Source organism: Oryctolagus cuniculus, chromosome 7 (genome assembly GCF_051225735.1).
Source record: "Oryctolagus cuniculus isolate XC-2025 breed Fujian yellow rabbit chromosome 7, ASM5122573v1, whole genome shotgun sequence".
Classification (NCBI taxonomy): Eukaryota; Metazoa; Chordata; class Mammalia; order Lagomorpha; family Leporidae; genus Oryctolagus; species Oryctolagus cuniculus.
In genome coordinates this window covers 23,647,665-23,674,442 of record NC_142873.1, presented here as the reverse complement: position 1 = coordinate 23,674,442, position 26,778 = coordinate 23,647,665, and the positions used below count along the sequence as shown (strand labels likewise).

General features: G+C 40.7%; 1 protein-coding gene across 1 annotated transcript; it reads right to left on the bottom strand.

Annotated features, from left to right (window-relative positions):
* Window positions 1-19,721: 19,721 nt before the first annotated feature.
* LOC100343767 (GTPase IMAP family member 6) lies at window positions 19,722-25,203 on the bottom strand. Its single transcript, XM_002722514.6, has 3 exons — window positions 24,976-25,203; window positions 22,988-23,072; window positions 19,722-21,810 (listed from the first exon to the last, which is right to left on the bottom strand). Exons 1-3 carry the CDS (start codon window positions 25,012-25,014, stop codon window positions 21,020-21,022), a joined length of 915 nt encoding a protein of 304 aa, XP_002722560.2. The 5' UTR covers window positions 25,015-25,203; the 3' UTR covers window positions 19,722-21,019.
* Window positions 25,204-26,778: the final 1,575 nt, after the last annotated feature.

Sequence of the window (26,778 nt, the reverse complement as noted above, 5' to 3'; positions counted from 1 at the left end):
ACAAGGGGAGCTCAAGTCATCCCTTCTCAAAGTGTCAATTTCACTTCTGCAGATTTTACTTTAGGTTCTCTACTATTTCTCACATTTCAGGGAGCACATATGATATTTTTCCATTTGGGACTGGCTTATTCACTAATTATGATATCCAGATTCATCCATTTTGCCACAAATGACAAGATTTCTTTTTTTACCCTGTGTAGTATTCCATAATGTACACATTCCATTATGTCAGTTGCCTCTTCACTTTCCGGGTTTTTTTTCTTTTTTTTTGGGCCATACAGAAACTTGTCAATTTGAAATAATCACAGTTGTTAATTTTGGCTTTGACTGCCTGTGCCTCTGTGGTCTTTACCAAGAACACTTTGCTTGTGCCAATGTCTTTCAATGTATTCCTGATTTTTTTCTAATAATTTTATGGTTTCAGGTTGTAGATTTAGATATTTAATCCATGTTGAGTGGATAGGAGTTGGTTGTATATGTTTTGATTGCTTTCTAGTGTTTCTATCCAGTTCCATTGGTCTATCCATCTGTTTTTGTACCACTACCAGGATGTTTTGATTATAACTGCTTTGTAGTATGTCTTAAAATCTGGTATTGCAATGCCTCCAGCTTTATTTTTGTTGTATAGGATTGCTTTAGCTATCTGAGGTCTCCTGTGCCTCCATACAAATTTCAGAATCATTTTTTCCAGATCTGAAAAGAATGTCATTGGTATTTGTAAATGTCCATGCTTCCAAAAGCAGTTTACAGATTCAATGTGATACCAATCAATCAACTTATATTTGATTAAGGATCTAAAACCAATTCCTGGAGCAAGGACTGTTTATTCAACAAATGGTATTGGGAAAACTGGATTTCCACATGCAGAAGTATGAAGCAAGACCCCTACCTTATACCTTACATCTTAAATCCACTCTACATGGATTAAAGATCTAAATCTATGACCCAACACCATCAATTTATTGGAGAGCATCAGAGAAAGCCTGTAAGATATTATCACAGGCAATGACTTCTTGGAAAAGACCCCAGAGGCACAGGCAGCCAAAGCCAAAATTAACAACCGGGAATACATCAAATTGAGAATCTGTTGTACTGCAAAAGAAACAGGAAAGCAAAGAGGCAACTGACAGAATGGGTGAAAATTATTTGCAAACTATGCAACAGATAAAGGGTTAATAACCAGAATCTACAAAGAGATCAAAAAATTCCACAACAACAAAACAAACAACCCACTTAAGAGATGGGTCATGAAATTAAACAGTATTTTTCAAAAAGGGATATCCAAATAGCCAACAGACACGTGAAAAAAATGCCCAGGAACACTTGCCATCAAGGAAAAGCAAATCAAAACCACAAGGTGGTTTCACCTCTCCTGGGTTACAATGGCTTTCATACAGAAATAAACAAACAACAAATGTTGGCAAGGCTGAGGTGAGAAAGGTACCCTAATCCACTGTTGATCGGAATGCAAACCGGCAAAGTCACCATGGAAGACAGTTTGGAGATACCTCAGAAACCTGGATATAGCCCTACACATGATCCAGCCATCCTACTCCTTGGAATTTACCCATGGGATATGAAATTGGCAAATAAAAGAGCTATTTGCACCTCCATGTTCATTGCAGCTCAATTCACAATAGTTAAGACATGAAATCTACCTAAATTCCTGTCAAAAAAAGAGTGGATAAAGAAAGTATGGGATATGTACTCTATGGAATACTACACAGAAGCAAAAAAAAAAAAAAAAGAAAAAAAGAAATCAGGTCATTTGCAACAAATTGGGGGAATTTGGAAAACATCATGCTGAGTGAAATAAGTGAGTCTCAAAGGGACAAATATCATATGTTCTACCTGATCTGTGACAACTAAATTAGCAACTAAAAGGAAACTTTTATGGGACTAGAGCTGTGGCCTAGCAGTTAGTAGTAGTGCTAGCGTCCCATATGGGTTCTGGTTCTAGTTCCAGCTGCTCCACTTCAGATCCAGTTATCTTCTATGGCCTGGGAAAGCAGTAGAAGATGGCCTAATCCTTGGGACTCTGCACCACATGGGAGAACCAGAAGAAGCTCCTGGCTCCTGGCTTTGGATCGGCATACCTCTGTCCATTGTAGCCAATTGGGGAGTGAACCAGTGGATAGAAGACTCCCTTTGCCTCTCCTTCTCTCTCTGTGTAACTCTGACTTCCAAATAAACAAATAAATCTCTTTAAAAAGTAACCTCTAGAAGTGAAATTGACACTATCAGAAGCAATGACTTGATCAGCACTTGTCCTATCAAGGACAGCTTATTATTTTATTATTTTTACCATTTTCTTTTTCTACTTTATACAACTGGTTGAAGACTTTACTAAACACAGAATTATGAGTGGTGTTTAAATCCAATTGAAAATTTATCCTTGTAAAAAATAAAAGTGGGAATATGAGAGAGATGTATAGTTTGGCACACAATCCTTTGGATTTACCTCTAATTGTAAAGCTTAAACTTTACCATGAAACCCCCAAATCCCATTAAGCTGGCATGTACCAATGCCATCTTACTAGCTAAAATGATCATTTTAAATCTGTAACTGATCATAAAGACAGGAGTAAGTGTCAAAGGGGTCACATAAATAGGACCAAGTATCTACTAATAACAATAGATAGTATTAAAAAGGAGAGTATGTTCCAACATGGGAAGCAGGCCACACAGCAGCCTCATAGAATGACATACGCCCTAAACAGCACTCTGGCTTCAGAATCAGCCCCTAAGGCATTCAAATCTGACTAAAAAGCCCATGAGAGCACTTCAGGCATGAAAAGACAAGGCCATGTGGCAAAAAATGGCCTACATGAAAGATCTCTGCAAGTGAGATCCCAGTGGAAAGAAAGAACCATCAAAGAAGGAGGTACCTATCTCTAGAGTCAGATGCGCTACCATTGCACCACGAGGCCACCAAAGAGTTACCTATCTCTGAAGGGAGGAGAGAACTTCCACTTTGATTATAGCCCTGCCTGTCTAAATAATAAGGGAGTATGTGGACTCAAAAGGCTTTCATAGCCTTGGCATCTCATGACAAGAGTCTTGGGTAATCACTGACATCATATATAAGAGTGTCAATTGTTAAATCAACAACAGGAATCACTGTGCACTTGCTCCCCGTGTAAGACCTCAGTCCTTAATGAGTTGTACTGTGAGAATTAATGGTAAAACTTGTCTTCAAACTTTGTGTGTCTGTGTGGGTGCAAACTGTTGAAATCTTTACTTAGTAGAGAGTTCATTTTCTGTATATAATGATACTTAAAATTAATCTTAATGAACATTGGTTTGGGAGAGGGAATAGGAGGTGGTACAGGAGTGTGGGTGGGAGGGCAAGTATGAGGGGAAGAACTGCTATATTTGAAAAGCTGTACCTTTGAAATTTATATTTATTAAATAATAGTTTTCTTGAAAAGTGTTCCCTGTTAAATATAAGAGTGGGAATAAGGGAGAGAGGAGATGTACACTTCGTCACATGCTCACTCAGACTTACCCCTAGTGGTAGGGCTAGAAAATGCCAGGGGAATCCAAATCCAAATCAATCCCATTAAGGTAGCATGTACCAATGCCATCTTACTAGTCAAAGTAGTCAGTTTAAGTTCATAATTGATCATAAAGATGGGATTAAGTGTCAAAGGGATCACATAAATAAGACTAGTGTCTGCTAGTAATAATTGATAGAATTAAAAAGGAGAGAACGATCCAACATGGGAAGTGGGATGGATACACATCAGACTCATAGAATAGCAGATGCCTTAAACAGCACTCTGGCCTCAGGATCAGCCCTTAAGGCATTCGGATCTGGCTAAAAAGCCCATGAGAGTTTCTCAGGCATGAAAAGCCAAGGCACTGTGGCCAACAAAAAAAAAGTCCTAAATGAAAGATCTCTGTGAGTGAGATCCCAGTGGAAAGAACAGGTCATCAAAGAAGGAGGTGACTTTCTCTGAAGGGAGGAGAGAACTTCTACTTTGATTATGGCCTTGTCTAAATAAGATCAGAGTTTGTGAACTCAAGAGGCTTCCATAGCCTTGGCAGCTCATGACAAAAACCTTGGGTAATTACTGACATCATAAATAAGAGTGTCAATTGTTAAATCAACATCAGGAGTCACTGTTGCCCCTACTCCCCATATAGGATCTCTGTCCTTAATGTGTTGCACTATATGAATTAATGGTAAAACTACCACTCAAACAATACTTTATACTTTGTGTATCTGTGTGGGCACAAACTGTTGAAATCTTTACTTAGTATATACTAAGTTGATCTTCTGTATATAAAGATAATTGAAAATGAACCTTGATGAGGAATGGGATGGGAGAGGGAGTGGGAGATGGGATGGTTTTGGGTGAGAGGGATGTTATGGGAAGAAAATCTGCTATAATCCAAAGTTATACTTTGGAAATTTATATTTATTAAATAAAATTTAAAAAAATACAAAATAAATATTAGTTTTCTTAAAAAATATTCACTTCACATATATGGTTCTCCTGACTCCTGTCAGTAGCGAGAGCCCCAGGCACATTTCCCCCACCCCTGCCTTCTGAAAATCAGGTAAACTGCTCCCAGGTCTGGCCCAGGCCCATCTGGAAAGCTACCCTAGTTTCGTGACCTTTAAGCTGATTGGAGAAGCATGGTGGTGCCAATGTCGGTTCTATCCTAGAAATTTGTGTTGCCCTGAATGAGATATACCCCTTCTGGCTGCCATTTGCTCCCTCTGCCTGCCTCTTAAAAGGTGTGTTTAGTCATTAATAAAGTGGACTTATTCACTGAGACTTTTCTCTGGTGCTTCTTGGTGAAGAGCTCCATCGCCCCACCCATGCCAACAGTGCATGGGCCTTGAGGGATGAGCCTGCATCCTTAGAGTTGGGGGAGAGAAGACATGGGCCACTCTTCCTTCTTGCTTTCTTCGATGAGAATTTTCTGTGGACTATGACAGGACACGGTACTGTGGTCTCTTGACTGGCTTCTGTAGCTCTTGTGAATGTGACTTGTGTGAATAGTTCTTCAAATTGATATCTCTACAGGGAGTTGGTCCCTAGAGCCTCTTACTCAACTTGATCTTGGTTCCACTTCCCAATTTCCTTTAGTTACTCTGATGCATACTATTTATTTGTCTTGTTTCACCTCATTGAATAATGCTTCGTTATACTTTTGAACAGAAGTGAGAGTGGTGGCCAAGCTTGCCTTATTCTTGCCAATATCTCTACTGCTTGCCAACTAAGAAAATGAAGTATTGGAGTGTAATAGAACATTTCACCCTGCTTATTTCATTCTTTTTGTATTATTTGTTTTTTTTTAAAACTTGGCATTAACATCAAACATTTGTATATTTTACAGGGTACAGTGCAGTATTTCAATTGCAAAGCATAAACCAATTATATCAGCTAATTAGTACTTCTGTTTCCTTTATTGTAGGCTGTAGTTACCATGCTGTTATATGGAATACCAGCATACATTATCCTGACCTGACTGTGTTTTGATACCCATTATCAAATCTACTTCTAACCATCACTCTTTGTAGATTCTATTAATCACTATTTTAGACTCATATCAGCTGTATACTTGTTTGTATTTTTAACTCCAATATAAGACAGAAATTGTGTAATATTTATCATTTGTGCTGGGTTTCTTTCACTTATTGTTCTCCAATTCTATCCATTTGGTTGTAGATATTAGGCTTTAATCCCTTTCTATGGCTGAGTAATATTTCATAATGTATATACACTACATTGTCTTTGTCCATTCATCCCTTGATGTGCATTGAAGTTTTACTCCAAATCTTGATCATTTTTTTGTTTTCTTTTTTTTTTAAACTTTTATTTAGTAAATATAATTTTCCAAAGCACAGTTTATGGATTACAGTGGCTCCCCCCCCCCATAACCTCCCTCCCACCCGCACCCCTCCCATCTCCCACTCCCTCTCCCATTCCATTCACATCAATATTCATTTTCAATTACCTTTATATACAGAAGTTTGATTTAGTATATATTAAGTAAAGATTTCATCCAAATCTTGATCATTATGAACAGTGCTGCAATAATCATGGGATAGCTTGGGTCTTTGATTTTTGAAATTTTTCTCTCCTAAGATAATGGCATCAGGTTAAAAAATTTCTCTCTATGGATGTTTGTTTCTATTTTTATATAAAAATTTAGTCAGAAAATTGAGGAAAGAACTATAAAGATATAGTGATTACAAAACAGGAATATCTTTCATTAAGGCATGAAACAGTTTCCCATGGAAAATAAACCATTTTAATAATACCAAACATCAATTAATCTAAAATTAGAAAACATATAAATACTTTTCTTTAGTACTAGATGAGAGTGTAATATGAAACAGTGCATAATTAGCATTCCAGGTATGTTTTGTTTTAGAATATTTCCAATTCAGTAAAAAATGATGGAAATTCAGAGTATAAAAGTCAATTTAACGGTAAAGACATTTAAAATATTTAAACCTGTTATCTTAGTATATTCATAATGCTATAACAAAATACCTGAGGCTGGATAATTCATACAAAACAGAATTATATTACTTACAGTTAGGGATGCTGGAAAGTTAAGACAAAGTATCAGAATGTTACTTTTCTTTAATATAGATTTATTTATTTATTTGAATGTCAAAGTGACACAAAGCTAGGCAGACATACAGATCTTTCATTACTAGTTCACTCCCTAAATGACTGCAACAGCGAGGCTAAAGCTAGGCATCAGGAACTCCCTGTGGATCGCCCACATGAGTGACAGTAACTCAAGAATTTTAACCATCCTCTGCTGCTTCTCAGGTGCATTAGCAGGGAACTGGATAGGAGGCAATGTAAAATCAGGGCTTTAACTGGCACTCCAATATATGATCCAGGCATCCCATGTGTTGACTTATCACACTGCACCACAGAACCCACTTTCTCCTTTTTTGTTTGTTTGTTTGTTTCTTATGCACCAGAAGGTTTTGGTGTCTGGTGTGGACCTGGGCCTTTTTTGCAAGACGATGCTTGCAAGCTGCATTGTCTGGAGGAGAGTTGTGCTCCTCACATGGCAGAAAAGGAGGATAGTGATCTGTCTAAGGTTGGGATTAATCCATTCATGAGGGGGAAGCCTTCATGATCCAAAACTTCCTCCAAAAAACCCACTTCACAACATGGTTGATTGGGGATTTAGGTTACAGCACATGAATCTTGGGGCACACATTCAGAGTATATAAGTAAGAGTAAATTAAAATTTGAACTACATATTTCATTCAAATCCCTTAAGATCTAAGCAATCTCTAAGTTTCCATGAAAACTAGAATTATTGGATCATGCACAGTTCCACTTCTGTATCTATTCTCTGTCAATTGTTCTTATAGTTGCAAAGGATGTTCTTTTAATGCAGGGACTTAGAGGCTGACCCACCCCTAAGAAAGCTGAAGATGTAAAGGTGTGAGAAGTTCACAGGTGCCCTGGCTTTGGTGGATTCTAGCACTTGCTATCAGAACTACTTAGCAGATGCTGTTAAGAGTCAGGAAAATGAAATAATACTTATATCAAAAGGTAATCAAAAAACAGACACAAGTCTACAAATGGTGTTGGCAGAGATGTACTCAAAGGAAGAGGGACAACAAGGGAAGATATTTGTAATATGTTCAGAGATGGAAAAATTTAGGAAAAATGAAAATTGTAGAATATAATCAAAAATCAAAACTGCACTACAATAGATTAAAGCTGATTATGTACAGCAAAAACATCAACGAAACAAAAGCACTGTACTTCAGGTCAAGAAATTACCCTAATTTTAATTACACAGGTGGTTAGCTTTATAAAAGGTTAAACAGAATGTTACTTATTTCCAGGACATTAACAATCAGAGGGAGAGAGAGAGAGAGAAGGAAGGTGGGAGAGAGAGAGAGAATCATGGATTGAATACGTCCCTCCAAAACTCTTATGGAATGTGAATCCCCAATGTGGTAGCAGTAAGGACTGGAACATGCAGGAGGTGATCAGGTCCTGGGGCCTCATCCATGTGATTGGTGCCTTTATAAAATAGGCCCCATAATGCCTTTGTCCTTTCCTCCTGTTTTCTCTCTCTCCCCTGTGAGTACACAGCTAGTTTTTCCTCTCCGAAGGGTGTAACTAAAAGTTGCCTTTTGGAAATCAGAGCATATGCTCTCACCCAGACCTCAAATCTGCTGATGCCTTGATCATTGGCTTCTCAGCCTCCAGACAGGAGAGATAAGTCAATATTGTTTATGAATTCCCCAGTCTGTGGTATATTATTATGGTAGTACAGATTGGAACAAGCACACCACACATACAGACACACATAAAACATATATGTAGACACAAACATACCACACGCACAAAATTATAGACCTGCAGAGGAGGAGAGAACAGGTAGGAAAATATTTCATAACATACTGACTGAGAAATATCTAATATTTAATTAAAAATTTTGAGTTACATATTCATTAATTTCAGTGAACTTCAGGCAAGAGAACCATACCCAGGCTTATAATAGTCAAGTTTTTATAAACTAAGGATGGCAGACACAATGCCTCAAATATCACTAGAATAAAGACATTACCCATACAAAATAATAACAATGAAGGCCGACTTCTTATCAGAAACAAGAAGCTGAGATCAAGTAAGCATCATTAAAATCTCTCCATGTGTGGTAGAGGACATTATGCATGGAATATCACCTCCAATGAAAATATAGCTCAAAATGAAACTAAAGGCTTGTTCAGAAAACCAAAAAGTAAGGGAACTGCTGTGAACATAATCACATTTTAAGAAAAGGAAACTTTCTTCCCCAGTTTAAGAATGTGAAATCCAATTCACAAATGGAGTTTTCTTATTTGTAGAGCCCCAGATTAGTTTCTTGAATTAAATAAAAATGGACAATGGCAATAAAAGATATTAACAATAGGGAAACTGGGGGGAGATTGCTGACAAACGTTCTGTACTATCTTTGCAACTTTTATATAAAGCTAACATTTTCATTTAAAGCTATATATCTAAGTAAGAAATTTGGGGATGGTCTTGTGGTGCAGCAGATTAAGCAGCTGCCTGCTATGCCAGCATCCCACATGAGCACCAGTTTCAGTCCCACCAGCTCCACTTCAGATCAAGCTCTCTGATAACTCACTAAGAGAAAACAGCATAAGATGGTCCAAGTGCTTGTGTCCTGCCACTCATGTGGGACACTCACAGGAGGTTCTGGCTCCTGGCTTTATCCTGGTCCAGCTCAAGCTGTTGCAGCTCTTTGGAAGAATGGACCAACAGATGGGCAACCTCTTTCTCTCTCTCTCTCTCTCTCTCTCTCTCTCTCTCTCTTTCTCTCCTCAGCCTTTCATATAAATCGATCTGTTTTTAAAAAATGAAAGACACATATTTCAGATGGAAAAGTTAGACTGTGGTCCAACACTCATCTCATTGAGTATGAAAACCACAAATAAACAACTATACTTTGAGGAGAGTTGCAAAGGAAGAACGGTGAGATTCAGAAGAGAGTGATGTATGGCATGGAAACTCTGGATGGCAGCACAGAGAGGAAGAGAAGCACCTTGTCTCTTGATCCCAGATCCTTGGGCAGTGTCAGTTGAGAATTACAAGCGATTCCTCGTCACAAGGAAAAGAAAGCAGAAGATCCCCAAGTACCCCTAACAATGCCACAGAAACCTCCCATCCCAACTACAGCACACTCCCACTGTCCTCACAGACCCTGAGCCCACTTGAGAAATCTCCTGGAGTCCATGTATGAGCATCATTCCAGACAAGTAGTGCACATTAGATTCCCCCTGCTCCAGTCCCCAGGACCCAAACTGCTACAACTTGGCACTGCATTCAACATGAAGTCACTGCTGAAGTACAGCCTGCCCCAGCAGTCAGTAACCACTGGGTCTCCACATCCTTGAGGACCTGATATTACCCCACCATGATCACATACATGTCATAATATCAAGTAGATCCAGTTGTGATCCTGGCACCCAAACCCACACGATTCTGTGTGCTCCAAGGTGTAGGCTGTCTATAACAGCAAGAAGACCATCCCCTAAACTGAACAACCAGTGTATGCATCTCCTAGGGTTGAGTACCTGCCCAGCAGGCAGTCCTTGCTCCTAGCATCACTGCCCTGAAATTGGTACTCCACCGTGTTTGATGCATGTCCTCCAGATCCTGATGTTGTACACACCAGCATCCCTCCTCCAGTAGCATTGCTGTACCTAGTGCTTGCCCCTTGGCACCCAACAGCCTGTCCAATGGTCCTGACTCTGACAGCACTGATCTTCCAGAGGAGCCTCTCCACCTAACATACATCCTTCAGTTCCTGAGGACTGGTCTGTCTGGTGACCCACGACACCAGCAAGTCCCCCATGGCCTCCACAATTGTTTGCAGTCTAAGACACAGATGATGAAAACTCTAAGCAAATTGGATAGAAGGAACATTCCTCAATACAATCAAAGCAATTTATGAAAAACCCACGACCAGCATCCTATTGAATGGGGAAAAGTTGGAAACATTCCCACTGAGATCTGGTACCAGACAGGGATGCCCGCTCTCACCACTGCTATTCAATATAGTTCTGGAAGTTTTAGCCAGAGACACTAGGCAAGAAAAAGAATTTAAAGGGATAAAAATTGGGAAGGAAAAAGTCAAACTATCCCTCTTTGCAGATGATATGACTCTTTATTTCAGGGATCCAAAGAACTCCACTAAGAGATTATTGGAACTCAAAGAAGAGTCTGGCAAAGTAGCAGGATATAAAATCATCCAAAAAATCAGCAGCCTTTATATACCCAGACAAGCCACAGGTGAGAAAGAACTTCTAAGATCAATCCCATTCACAATAGCTACAAAAACAATCAAATACCTTGGAATAAAGTTAACCAAGGATGTCAAAGATCTCTATGATGAAAATTACAAAACCTTAAAGAAAGAAATAGAAGAGGATACCAAAAAATGGAAAAATCTTCCATGCTCATGGATTGGAAGAATCAACATCATCAAAATGTCCATTCTCCCAAAAGCAATTTATAGATTCAATGCGATACCAATCAAAATAAAAAAGACCTTCTTCTCAGATCTGGAAAAAATGATGCTGAAATTCATATGGAGGCACAGGAGACCTCAAATAACTAAAGCAATTTGTACAACAAAAATAAAGCCAGAGGCATCACAGTACCGATTTCAAGACATACTACAGGGCAGTTGTAATCAAAACAGCATGGTACTGGTACAGAAACAGACGGATAGACCAATGGAACAGAATAGAAACACCGGAAGTAAATACAAACATCTACAGCCAACTTATATTTGATCAAGGGTCTAAAACCAATTCCTGGAGCAAGGACAGTCTATTCAACAAATGATGCTGGGAAAACTGGATTTCCACATGCAGCAGCAAGAACAAGACTCTTACCTTACACAAAAATCCACTCAACATGGATTAAAGATCTAAATCTACGACAAAACACCATCAAATTATTAGAGAACATTGGAGAAATCCTGCAAGATATAGTTACTGGCAAAGACTTCTTGGAAAAGACCCCAGAGGCATAGGCAGTCAAATCCAAAATTAAAAATTGGGATTACATAAAATTGAGAAATTTCTGTATTTCAAAAGAAACAGTCAGGAAAGTAAAGAGGCAACCGACAGAATGGGAAAAATATATATAAATTATGCAACTGATAAAAGTCTAATAACCAGAATCTACAAAGAGATCAAGAAACTCCACAACAACAAAGCAAACAGCCCACTCAAGAGATGGGCCAAGAACCTCAATAGACATTTTTCAAAAGAGGAAATCCAAATGGCCAACAGACACATGAAAAAATGTTCAGGATCACTGGTCATCAGGGAAATGCAAATCAAAACCACAATGAGGTTACATCTCACCCTGGTTAAAATGGCTCACATACATCTACCAACAACAGATGCTGGTGAGGATTTGGGGAAAAGGCACACTAATCCAATGCTGGTGGGAATGCAAACTGGTAGAGCCACTATGGAGGACAATCTGGAGATTCCTCAGAAACCTGAATTTAGCCCTACCACATGACCCAGCCATCCAACTACTTTGAATTTACACAAAGGAAATTAAATTGCCAAATGAAAGAGTGGTCTGCTAATCAATGTTTATTGCAGCTCAATTCACAATAGTTAAGACCTGGAATCAATTTTACACCCATCAACAGAAGACTTGATAAACAAATTATGGGATATGTACTCTATAGAATACTATACAGCAGTAAAAAATGCAATCTGATCATTGGCAACCAAATGGAGGAATCTGGAACACATCATGCTGAGTGAAATAAGCCAGTCCCAAATGGACAAATATCATATGTTCTCCCTGATCGGTGACAACTAACTGAGCACCTGAAAGGAAACCTGTAGAAGTGAAATGGACACTATGAGAAATAATGACTTGATCAGCCCTTGTTCTGACTGTCAAGGAACAATTTACCATTTTACTCCTTTTAGTACTTTTTTGTTCTACTTAATACCATTGGTTGAACTCTTTAATTAACATACAATTATTCTTAGGCATTTAATTTAACTGAAAAGTAATCTCTGTTAAATATAAGAGTGGGAAAAAGAGAGGGAGAAGATGTACAGTTTGACACTTGCTCACATGGACTTGCCCCAAATGGTAGAGTTTGAAAATTCAATCCCATCAAGGGGGCATGCCATGTAACTAGTCAAAGTGATCAGTTTAAGTTCATAATTGATCATAATGATGGGATTAAGTGTCAAAGGAATCACATAAACAAGACTAATGTCTGCTAATAATAACTGATAGAATTAAACAGGAGCAAGTCTGATTCAGCATGTGTCAAACTGTTCATCTCCTCCCTCTCTTATTCCCACACTTATATTTAACAGGGATCACTTTTCAGTTAAATTTAAACAATTAAAAGTTATTGTGTATTAATTGAAGAGTTAAACAAATAGTATTAAGTAGAACAAAAGAATTAAAAAGGAGAGAACGATCCAACATGGGAAGTGGGATATGCAGCAGACTCATAGAATGGCAGATGCCGTAAACAGCACTCAGGCCTCAGAATCAGCCTTTAAGGAATTCGGATCTGGCTAAAAAGTCCATAAGAGTATTTCAGGCATGTAAAGCCAAGACACTCTGGAAAAAAAAAATATCTAAATGAAAGATCTCTGTGAGTGAGATCCCAGCGGAAAGAACTAGCTATCAAAGAAGGAGGTACCTTTCTCTGGAGGAGAGAACTTCCATTTTGACTATGGCCTTGTCTAAATAAGATCAGAGTTGGTGAACTCAAGAGGCTTCCAAAGCCTTGGCAGCTCATGACAAGAACCTCGGGTGATTACTGACGTCATAAATAAGAGTGTTATTTATTAAATCAACATCAGGAGTCACTGTGCAGCTACTCCCCCTGTAGAATCTCTGTTTAATGTGTTGTACTATGTGAATTAATGGTAAAACTACCACTCAAACAGTACTTTATACTTTGTGTTTCTGTGTGGGTGCAAACTGTTGAAATCTTTACTTAGTATATACTAAGTTGATCTTCTGTATATAAAGATAATTGAAAATGAATCTTGATGTGAATGGGGTGGGAGAGGGAGCAGGAGATGGAATGATTTTGGGTGGGAGGGAGGTTATGGGGAGAAAATCTGCTATAATCCAAAATTGTACTTTGGAAATTTATATTTATTAAATAAAAGTCAAAAAATGCCTCAACAAGAATGAATAATTCTTAACTATCATAAGTAAAATTATGAGGCATCAGAGAATACAAATAATTCAATAAAATCAGAAAAAAAATCATGACCTGAAATTCAACAAAGATAGAAATATCGCACCCAGAATAAAACCCAGACATCTTGGAAGAATTCAATGAATGAAATGCAAAATTTAATTAAGGGGCTAGTGTTGTTTCATATTGGGGAAAGTTGCTCCCTGTGATGCCAGTGTCCTATATGGGTACTGGTTTGAGTCCTTGCTGATCCATTTCCAATCCAGTTCAGCTCCCTGCTGATGGCCTAAGGAAAGGTAGCAAAAGATGGCCAAAGTGTTTGGGCCCCTGCAACCCACATGGGAGATTCAGAGCATATGTCTGGCTCCTGGTTCAGCCTAGCACAAGCCCAGCTATTTTGACCATCTGGGTGGGGTGGACCATCAGACGAAAGACTCTTTGTCTATCTCTCCCTCTCTATGTAACTCTGACTTTAAAAATCAATCAATAAATTTAAATATAAATATGTATAATTGAGATATTTTTTCAGACTAAAAGAAGCAGCAGAATTTCTGAACATTAAGACAAGTCTTTGATTTACTTTTATTAGATAAAACAATATCTCAGTAAAAATCTATAATAAAGGAACAAAGTTGCTAATTAGATCAATTTAGTAAAATAACAAAAATACATAAAGCAAAGATTGTTAGATCTAAAGGGAGAGATAAATCCTAGTCCAATAACAGTTGGGCACTTCAATAAAACATTTCAACAGTGGTTAGAGCATCCAGATAGAAAAATTCAAAATGAAATATCAGAGTTAAACTATACTATATGCCAAAAGGACTTAATATTAACAGAATGTTTTACCCAATAACTGAAGAATACACATTATTCTTATCAGCCCAGTGCAACATTCTCTGGGATAAACCATATGTTAGTCTATAGAATAACTCTCAATAAATTAAAAAAATAAAAATCCCACCATGTATTTTCTATGACCACAGTGTAGTAAAACTAGAAATAAACAAAATAAATTATGGAAAACTATAACATTACATAGAAACAAAACATGCCTCTGAATGATCAATGAGACAATGAAGAATTTAATAATTTCTTTAAACAAGTGAAAATGGAAACACAACATTCTGAAATCTATGAGGTACCTCAAAAGCAATAGCAACAGGGAAGTTCATAGCCAAAATAAAATTTTTTCATCATAAAAGTTTTCAAATAAATGATCAAATGATGTACATCAAGGAACATGAACACCAGGGCCAAAACAATTCCTAAATTAGTAGAATGAAAGAAATCATATATATCAGACAAGAAAGAAATAAAATCAACACATACAAAAGGAAAAAAAAGCTGTTGGGTTCTCAGCTCCTGGTTTTGGTTCAACCTAGTCCCTCACTCTTGTAGCATTCAGAGACTGAGCAAAAAAAATGAGAACTCTCTATCTACCTATCTGTCTAACGTTACCAATATCTATCTCCCTTCCTTTCCCTTCCTACATCCCTCCTTCCCTCCATCTTAAATATACAAATATAAAAATTTAAAAGCACAAACCACTATTGAGAGGACCAAGCATTTTTCACAGTACATAAGGCACCACTTGAGACCCCAGTATCCCATTTCAGAGTCTATAGGTTTGAATTCTGGCTTTGCCTCCAATGCAGGGTGTTCTATCATGTATAAGAGTATAGGGTGTTCCGTATTTTATCCCCTAGAATTCTGTTGCACCACAATGTTTGGACTAGTGAAGGAAACCTGAGCTCTGCTAATTCAAACTGTAAAGTGGAAAATAAGAGTAATCCATCCTGAAGGATATATCCAGGATAAGCAGGCTGCTGCTCCTTGAAAAAAAAATCTATTCATCTTTTTGGATATTCATCTTTTTGGATATTATTTCAGATTTCTCTGTGTATTTCAATGAAGCAAACATTATGTTTTCCAAAGAAAAGCTCAATATGGACATGCATCAGAGCCACATAGAAGGATTGCTAAAAATACATATTTTCTGATCCAATATATGAACTGCAGAAGCTGAGAATTTGCATTTCTAAACATCTCACATGCTGCTGATGCTGCTATTCTGGTATCACATTATGTTTTTTTAAAAAAACCTTTTATGTAATAAATAAAAACTTTATGCATTTCTTAAATACAAGTTTAGGAATATAGTGATTCCTCCCACCACATACACCATTCCACCCCCACTTCCACCCCTCTCTTCCTCCCTCTCCTATTCCCAGTCTTATTTTATATGAAGATCTATTGTCAATTAACTTTATGCACAGAAGATTAATTCTATAGTAAGTAATGAATTCATCAATTTGTGTGATAAAAGAAAAAAGGAACTTTCTAAACAGTTGAGACAAGGGTTGTTCAAAGCCATTGGATTTTGAAGTTAATTACACTTCTTTATTTTTTGAGAAACTCAATTAAAGAAGCACCCAAGAGTGATACATCTTTTTGCAAGTACTTATACATAACTGTAGCTTATGAGACGAAAGAGTACCATTCACTTATTACATTAGGATAAAGTAACTCTTTGGAGACAAGTTTGTCATTAATTAAAGAAGCACTGAAGAAAACAAGCAATGGAGTAAGACACTTTGGCCTAACTAAAATTTATGAGACATAAGTATATCATCCACTTAATACACTCAAATGGGATAAATCTTTGAAAATAAGATTTATTGCTAGCTCTCCTAATACAACACTTTGAGGGCAGCGGTCCTGCATGGGAGGTTAGTGCACAGTGACTCTTGTTGTTAATTTAACAATTAACAATCTTATGTATGACCTCATTGATCACCTGGGGCTCTTGACATGAGTGGCATTTTGAATCCACAGTATTTAGACAAGGCCATCAGCAAAGTGGAAGTTCTCTCCTCCATTCAGAGAAAAGTACACAGGGATCACATTTTGAGAATGACAATACTGAAGCCAAGGTCCCGTGCTGGCAAAGGAGGAAAAGAACGTCTTCAGTAATGTTCAAGGCATTCCCCCATTTTAGATCTCATTAGCTAACGACATGGTGCCAAAGACCTTCTCCTCTCCATGATTCTGCAGGTAAGGAAACATGTGCAAAGAACTTAATCAAATAATGCAAAAGTCTATCTCTACCTAGTAATGCTGAGATGGGGATCAGAGCAGGAACCAGAGTAGAGGAAGGAGTTTTCATCCTTCTCCCTGAATGGAAGCAAGCAGGTTCCACACAATGGTTCACCTAAAATCCTGAGAATCACAGTCTGAAAAACAACCCTTCCTTGGTGCCTGTGCACAGGGAAGTACAATTCCAAGCCGTACCTGGTCACCGCAGGCCAAAAGGAGAGAAAACAATCTGTTTCCTGTTTGTGGAAAGTAAAACCGTGAGGAAGTGCTCCGTTGTGTATCAGGCTCTCCCTAACATCCCCCACACATACTGATCACTGCCATTGGTGAGGAGGAAACAATAGGTGAAGATTGCACCAGAGAATTTCTCACTCCTTGGTATGGAGAGATGAGCAGTTAGTTACTCTGCAAGCCAGGGAGAAGATAGTGTTTCAGTGTAGAAGTGTCCAGGGCAGTCTGCGATGGAAAATATCCAGCAAATTTGCTAAGCCCAGAAAATGTCCAGCATACATCATGGTGGTGGAAACCAGCTTAGGGGACTGAACTGCAAGTCTACATGAAAGGGGGTGAAATACACAGAGGACAGTAGTATATGATGGAGGATGTACAAGGAAGCGTAAGTCCCCAAAATCTCCACAAGAGCAAGAAGGGTTTTGGACTCTGGTATGCTGTGGCAAGGCAGCTTGAGCCATGAATCACCACATCTACCAGGCTCAGGATGATGTGCAGCTGCCCAGAGGGTGAACCGCAGTTAGAGAGCGCTGCATGTATTCTGGGAACTTCCAGTTCACTTCCAACCCAGCTCCCTGCTAATGCGCCTCACAGAAGAGTGGAGGATGGCCCAAGAGGTGGGGACCCTGCACCCAGTGGGAGATAAACATGCAGAGAAGGAAAGTCTATACCTTTAAATGCTTATGTCAGAAAAGAAGAAACTTTAACAGTATGCAGAGCACTGTAGAAAATAAATTGTAGAGATTCTGGGTATTGCTGTCTTTTTTGGAAGAAAATCGAGTTTGCTCCAGTAAGCACTGAAATTACTAACTCATTACTCTGACCTTGTTAAGGCTGGGTTTTAGGCATCTTTAGCAAGGGTCTGCTTTAATTTTCCTCTTCCTTCTAGGAAAAGTAGCTCCATCCTGAGATTCAGTTCCTGCTCCTGAAGTATACCCTTGTGGGCATTTCAGTGTGAATCTCCAACTTTATCAAGACCCACTAACTTGGTGGGCTGTAATTTGAAATTCCCTTTGCTGCTATGGACAGCTGCTGATGTTTCTGATCAGCTTTTTTAGGTAAGATTTCCCCTGGCCTTTGTAGATTGCCCTGTGCTTGTACAGTGAGAGCCAGTGAAGGATTTGCAGAGAGCTCAAAGGCAGAACTTACAATGCCCTCCCCTCTCACTCTGATCCCACTTGCTGGCTCTTTTCTCTTGGGAGTCTTCCTGTCAACTTCTACCTGCTCCAGTTGCCCCACACCCTATCCTCTCCCTCTTCAGCTGACTGTGACTTTCTGCTTGAGTCTCCTCTGCATCAGCAAGACTGGGAAACTTCAGGAGAAGCCACACCAGAGTGGACCTGGGACCACACCACACTCTCATCCTGGGGTCAAGTTCCCTGAGAGCAGCTGCTTGCATTTGGTCACCACCTGATGCATACAAAGCTTTCGTTTAGTATTATTGTTGTGTATGTTTTACATGCAGCTTATAAACATTATTGATGGGGACCTGGAGACTGGAAACCTTCCTTGTGACTTGTCATGGCTGTTTAGAGGGAGATAAAACCCTGCACTTCAACTGATAACTGGATAAATAAAATGTGGTGTATATACCATATATATATATGTATATATTTGTGTATATATATATATATATAACTCAGCCATAAAAATGAAATCCTGACATTTTCAACAAAAAGAATGCAACTGGAGATCATTATGTTAAGTGAAATAAATCCGACCAAAAAGAAAATATTTTTCCTGTTCATGGTAGTTAGTAGAAAGGTTAGGCCGGCGCCGTGGCTCACTAGGCTAATCCTCCACCTTGTGGCGCCGGCACACTGGGTTCTAGTCCCGGTCCGGGTGCTGCATTCTGTCCCGGTTGCCCCTCTTCCAGGCCAGCTCTCTGCTGTGGCCCAGGAGTGCAGTGGAGGATGGCCCAAGTGCTTGGGCCCTGCACCCCATGGGAGACCAGGAGAAGCACCTGGCTCCTGCCTTCGGATCAGTGCAGTTCGCTGGCCGCAGTGTGCCTGCCGCGTTGGCCATTGGAGGGTGAACCAATGGCAAAGGAAGACCTTTCTCTCTGTCTCTCTCTCTCACTGTCCACTCTGCCTGTCAAAAAAAAAAAAAAAAAAAAAAGGATGAAAATTGTGTGGATGTCAGGTCTTTTGGTATGTAGTCATAAATATTGCTTCACTGAATCATACCTTGTAATGACACTTTCACATGTTAAAAAAAGAAGTGGAGATGTGGGAATAGTGAGGTTGTTGGTTATTAGCTTGATCAGTTGACAAAGAAACTCATTATGTGCCTTTCTTGATATGTATATCATATTTGAATAAAATATTTTTAAAGAAACCCTGTGCTGATTGGGCTCCTCATATTCTCCAAAACTCGTTTCTCATCCTTCACTCCATTGTAGATGCATTTTTAGAAAATAACAAATTCTAAAGGTCACTGCTGTCACAGCCTTGGTCAGGACAGCCTCCTTCTCATCACCCTCCCCAGCCCATCTCTTCCTGGCACCAAGACTGTGGGGATTCCAGAACACACACAAACACACCTTCCCAGTTCTCTTCTGAGACTGAGGGAGGATGGCATCAGGGCAAACCTGCCTCACTTCCTGCGATGTTGTGGGAGGCATCTTCCCTGCTGTTCTGTAATAAAACACAGGAAGTACTGTATTTGAGGTAATCAACATCAAATTTTTAATGAATGATAAATTTTAGGTGGCTTGCAATTTAGTCACTGATTGGACACCATTTAGTCAAATGGTTCTATTTCCTATTGTGAAATCAGTTAAATCAACAGAATGAAAATAATGACATCTATTAAAGAAATTTATCCCTTACCATAATGAGAATACAAATATATTTCATTTTTACTTTTTACTTCTGAATTTTCCAATGTGTTCATCTAGAAATAACATGGATTTGATTTATACTTGAAGCATTTACAGTCCTCTCAAACAGTACATAAATGTAAGACAATTTCAGCTAGAATATTTGAAAAGCCTTTCCCTGGAACCTAGACAAGTGATTTCAGCTTTCATATAATAGATCAAATCCCTGAGAATTGCAAGGAAAACATAAAAATGTAGATTGACAAGCAATTGTCTCACCATACTAAAATGAAAACCATTACAATCAGATCAGTATTTTATTCACATAAGAATAGAAAAGTAGGGGCCAGCGCTGTGGCGTAGCAGGTACAGCCACCACCTGCAGTGCTGGCATCCCATACGGGCACTGGTTTGAGTCCCAGCTGCTCTACTTCTAATCCAGCTCTCTGTTGTGGTTTGGGAAAGCAATGGAACATGGCCCAAGTCCTTGGGCCCCCTGCACCCATGTGGGAGACCTGGAGGAAGTTCCTAGCTCCTGGCTTCAGAATGGCACAGCTCCAGTCGTTGCAGCCAATTGGGGAGTGAACCAGCGGATAGAAGACCTCCTCTCTCTCTCTCTCTCTCTCTCTCTGCCTCTCCTCTTTCTGTGTAACTCTGACTTTCAAATAAATAAACAAATATTAAAAAAAAAGAATATAGGGGCCAGTGCTGTGGCATAGCAGGTAAAGCCCCCGCCTGCCGTGCCATCATCCCATATAGGGGCCAGTTGAAGTTCCGGCTGCTCCACTTCCTATCCAGCTCTCTGTTATGCCCTGGGAAAGCAGCAGAAGCAGGCCCAAGTCCTTGGGCTCCTGAACCCACATTGAAAGACCTGGAGGAGGCTGCTGGCTCCTGGCTTGGGATCTGCGCAGCTCTGGCCATTGCAGCCAATTGGAGAATAAACCAGTGGGTGGAAGACCTCTCTCTCTCTCTCTCTCTCTCTCTTTCTCTCTGACTCTCCTTCTCTCTCTGTATAACTCTGACTTTCAAATAAATACATAAATCTTTTAAAAAATAAAAAAAGAATACAAAAGTATTCTGAGCAAAAATGAAAATTTTGACATAAATGGTAGGGAACATGAGATTTGAATAAGTGGTAAATCAAAAGGGAACCCTCCCCAGGAGGTATTTATGAGTTTTCTCAGACTCCTTTTGGACTTGGGGCAGCCCTGCCAAGCAGGACTCCTCGACGAACACTTCCCCAGAGCCCTGCCCCTGGGTCATTCCAGTTTCCTGCTCTCCTTTGAGCAGAAGGCACTGCTGGGAGTATTGGTAAGCCCTGTTGCTAAAGTGGTGGCCTTCCGTTTCCCACAGGATTCCTTCCACTTTCTCCATGAGCTCCTGCAGCTGGGCCTCCTGCTCAGCCCTCTCCCCTCTGTTGCTGAAGCCACAGTGGCGCCGCTCGCACAGCACATCCAGCTTGGCAAGGTCCTGGTTGTCGGTCTCGTGCAGGTACTCTTCCAAGGAGCGGCCAGCAAGGTCTTCCTTCCGGGTGAACACTAGGATGGTGTGTGCCAGGATCCCCACTCCAAAGATCTCCTGGAGACGCCTGACTGCCTGCTTATCCTCCTCTGTGAATCGGCCCAGCTGTGTCACCAGGAGCACAGCGTGAGGCCCTGGCGAGGAGAAGGTGATGGCTTGACAGATCCGGGCTTCCACATCCCGATGGAACAGAGAGGACAAGATGTCAGGGGTGTCAATCACCTCGAGTTCCTTCCCAGCCCACTCTCGGATGCCTCTCTGGAAGGTCTTGGTCACTGATCTAGTACTGAGTTTAGACTCAAATACTTTTTTGCCAAGGATGCTGTTTCCTGTTGCACTTTTCCCACTTCCTGTTTTCCCCACCAGAATGAGTCTCAGTCTCTTTGGGGTCTGCTCTTTCTTCTTCAGACCTAGAATCATCAGAAGAAAGCAGAGGGAATTGGAGTTAGAGCCCATCTACCCAATTTTTCCTCAACAGAAACCATGCCCCCAGGGATGCTTCATTCCCTCAGGGGATGATTATCTTGGGCTGGGAGGTAGGAGAGACAGAGACCAGCACCTGTCCTTGACACCTGCCCAGGGCTCCCATTGTTTGCTCACATCCTGAAGGTGGGGCTGAACATTCTCAACTAGGGGACTATCAGTTATCAGTTGAGAGAGGAGACTTGGAGATACCAACCAGACACTGAGAAACTTAATCTCAAGCTTTGTAGGGATGTTTAGGGATGGGGGAAGGATGGGAATTCCCTTCTCTTATCCTCACAGAGCACCTGGAGCACACAAAGAAGGGACCATTGGGTTAACTAGCAAGTTGTAAGTCATTGATGGGTCTCAGATGACAGGATTGCACACCACCCGGGCTTGCTGACCCACCGATGAAATCTAAGGGGAAGAGATTGGCTCTCTGCAGCTTCCCTAGTTGGAAGGAAAAGAAATTTGAGTGGACAGAGTGTCTGGGAAGTGCAGAAGGTGGAACACTCTTCCTTGCCTGGCAAGCTGAAGACAGACAGTAATTCCCACTGGTGCAGTATGGAATCAGTACATACCACCGAACCTTACCACTAAATATAGCACTTGAGCTCAGAGAACATTTTTAAAGTGATATCTAAACTTGATTTCTGTAAGACAAAGTTAAATAGGCATTAGCACATGTACTGGTAATGTTCCTATGAAGTAGATTATATTTTCATGCCTTTTTCCCCAGTGCTCGGGTCATTTATGTTCATAAAGTTAAAAAAAAAACAGGTTCATGTTGACATACATAATGAATCACAAATATTTTCTTCTGGTCAGGAAAATGGATGAATTGACAACATTCCTAAATTCTGTCTCCCTCGGTTAGATGGCAAAGTTGATACCTTGAAAGTTAAGTAAGCACCAACCCCTGAGAAGGCTGAGCTTAGTCCCAAGGCCATGGCCAGTCAAGTACGTTCTGCTTGTTCACAGGAAGCTTTTGATTCAGGGCTGTCACTTCAGAGCCAGTCAAACCCTGCAGGCTCCCAGCTTTGGTCCCAGACGGACTGATTTCCTTACACCGCTCTCTCTGCACCCTTCTCCAGCTCACCCCTTTTAGGAAAGTACTTTTACCTCTTGACAGCCTCCCTGTGGTATCCTGGGACATCTCTCCTGGCAGATCCTCCAGAGAAACCACTTCATATTCATTTTCCTCCACCTAGAGAAAACAGTAAGGCTTACTAATACTCCGAGTTTCCAGAAGCACCTGCCTTCATCTTCTCTTGCTAGAGGGAGGTTTTTAAATTTGATGTAGGAGTGGAAGAATGAATGAGGAGAGAGGCCAGATTCTCTATTTCTCATCCACACCTACTCACCCCAATTATCACTCCATAATGAGTTTAAGAGATTTCATGGAGGAAGGTGCAATGGCCTGGAACCTGAGGAATGGCTGGAATTTGAGAGACACAGGGTCTGGAGCTGTTGTGGGCAGAGATACAAAGGCAGGTACATCACTGACCCTGTGTGTCCCAGGTGGCAGGGAGGTTTCTATGGCTGAATGGACAGGAAGGTTCTAGGAAGGGTCTGGATTGGTTGTTTGGGGGACCAGAAATAACGGATCAGGCTTGATCTTTGGAGAAAGCTTGGAGTGAAGATTGCAGAGGCCTGAGAGCTGGAGGTTGCTTGGGTGTTGCTGTTGTGAGGAAGGAAACAACCAGGGAACCATCCCAGCGCAGGAAATCTCCATGTTCAGTGGAGACATGGACATCACTCAGGACAGTCACCCTGCCTGGGCCTCAGCATCCCTGCGGAGTGAATCTTGGGCCTCAGCTAGCTGCCCATGGAGCTCTCTCCCTCATATGATCCCAACACATTTCATAACACTTTTGAGCAATTCTCAGTCCTCTACAAATTAGGGCCATGTCATCCCCATGTCATCTCTCTTCTGATGAGAGAGCAATGTATCTTTGCTTCACACACTGACATCACTCACAATTTCAAGAGCATGCGGTTGCATCTGCTTGATTTCCTCTGTGAGACTAGGGAAGACACATCTGTTTTTCCAGATAAAACAAACCCAGATGAAGGCTCTGGGGTGTGGGGGAATCCTAACTGCAATAGATCTCAATGTCATGGTTTACTCACTTGCACAACACTGTTGGATGTGTATTCTACTCTGTTCACCTGAAACACTATCTCAGGCCTCCCTGAGTCCCTGCAGTCAACAAAGGAGAACAACATGCATGTGGCTTAGTGACTGGCATCTTTGTTCAGTGACGTCTTCTCTAAGTATGAGGCTTAGGATGGAGACAGAGGAAGGTCTGGTGACTTTGCAGGAAGAGAGAAGAATCAGAACAAGCGGATAGCCTCAGACCTGGTCAGCCATTTTCTGGGAAGAACACAGTATTTTACCTCTGAAAGTTCTTTGGTGAACAGGGAGGCCACTGCCTCCTAAGTCTGTGGACTACTGATCTGAGAACTACGGGCCTCTCAATCTCCTTGTCCCTGGCTTCTTTAGACTCCAGGTGACACTGACACTATGCTTCATCAATGCAATATCATTTGTACTTTACAGGGAATGGTCAGCTTAAGAGAAAAAAATGGCCAGGCAGGACCAGGCTGAGGGGAGGAAGACACCTGAGAGCAAAAATGAGTGGTTCTTCTCTGGGATCTGGAATCAGTTTGCACCCTCTGCACCCTCTGCCTCACCAGCGACCTCTATCCAGAACATGCCTCACAGGTGAGCCACATTCTGTATTTTCTGCCTCCAACACAGAAGAGCTGACATATGTCATCCCATTAGCGATGTTGCTCAGGAAGAAAGTGAAATTCAAGACATGTCTTGTGAAACATCCAGTAGTGAGTTTGTCACAGAGCACAAGGGGCACACAAATATACATGCACAGTACACACATATACACAAACAGCCCTTGACACATACATAACACAAATACATGAATGTGTAAAATACACACACTATCACACACACTCTAAACACACATATTAATACAATACACATATATACGAACACATAAACACACACATAGCAAGTACCTCCCCACATACACACACACAAACACACACATATATTCACACCAATGTCACAACATACTCAGACTTACCAGCCAGCCACTCCCCTTGGCCACACACTCCTGTGACATCTCCACCTCTCCCTTTGGGGCTGATATGTGATCATCTCATTGGAGGAATGAACGCAGGAGCCAGAGGAAAGTATCCAAGGTGTATGAATACACGGAGAACATTCCAACGTTTGCTTATGTTTTCAGCAAAACACGTTCTGAGAGCCCGGCCAGACCAGTGGCGTCAGTGCTAGATTAGAGAAACAGGAAGTGAAGAGGAACATGCAGCTTGCACTGCGCAGCCTCAGAAACAGAAAACATAAGATCCTAGTGTTGAAATTATGTAGCTAGACTCAGAGGCTTAAAGGACATCAGGTACCATAGAAGGGTTCATGCTAGAGGAAGAGCCTTTAAGCTGATTTTCCCTTTTGAGCCCTGCCCTCTTCCCAGGGAGACTTGTCTTCAGTACTGCAGCAGCATTCATTGCCCTTCTTCCTCCACTCTCCTACCCCTCGAATATCTTCTGTCAAGGACAGGGTCTGAGATCAGGCTCCTGTGCAGTGCCTTGCAGGAAGATGCTAGGTACCATCATGTCCTAGTCTCTCAGTCTCCCAGCCTCCCTCCCTTAACTTGAAGTGTCCTTGCCCTGTTTTTATTATTGCAAATCAATCCCTGACTAAAACCAACTCACTGAATTGAGAGAGTGGTGCCACCTGCCCCACAGGGTCCCTGATCACAGGATCAGGAGGGCATTTATCTCCCCTATAGGTAACACCTTGATGTTTGGTCTCACTTTCAGGGGCTTCTTTTCCAGGCCCCAACTAAAAAGTAATGACAACCAGAATTTAGCCCCAAGATTGAATACAGCCCCCTTTGCCATCTTCAAAATTCCCTAAAGAATGCAATATCACTGACTAATCAAGGATGGCAATGATCACAAAAGCCAACCAGAGACCTGGCCACAAGCTGATCACACACCTCTTGACCACAACTTCAATCCTTAACAACCTTTGTCTTCCAAGCCCTCAAGGAGCCTGGGGATGAAGTGATGGCTGTTCTTCTCCTTTCTGTGTGCTATCTAATAAATATCTCCTCCTGTCCACACCTCCGGTGTCAATAATTGGATTGCTGTGCAAGCCAACCCAGTTCTGGGGATTCTACAGCAAATCCTCCAACCTATTTTGGGGCTATTCTAGGAAGGTCTAAGGCATAAGTCAATAATCAGAATTTTAGATGTGTACTCTAATAAGAAGGCAAATGTGAAAGCATATCTAAAAATGTAGGATTACAGAGAGCAGTGTTATGGGGAGGATCAATATCTCAGAGTTACCTAGGGTAGCTACCTGCACCCTAAAAAACACATTTTCTAGGATTCACCCCCCCACATCTGACTGCTCTAATGAAAAGGAGCCATTAAAGGAAGGAATTGAGAACAGTAAAGGACGGGTGATAACAGAATGACCACATGCTTTTAAAATATTAGATTCCCTCAAAGTCCACTCATGATTCTAATTTTCTCATTTTATTCCAGTTGATATCTATGGAGCATTTACTACAATTGTTACACAGAGTAGTTATCATCTAATGTTTTGCTTCTAATTCTGTAAGTGCTCTACATGATTAGTTCTTGGAAATTTTGTGTGGATTTTTATCACTCCTTCCACTACCTGAGTAATATCATTACCCCACCCAGAATCAAAATAACCCATCTATTTTCAATCTAATAGTTGTCATTTTCTGCGTTTATTCCCAGGGGAGCTGTCCAGATATGGAGCAGACTTAGCAAGAAAGAAATCAGCTTGGCGTTTAGCCACTTAGACTCAGAAGTATTTGTTACTGCAGCAC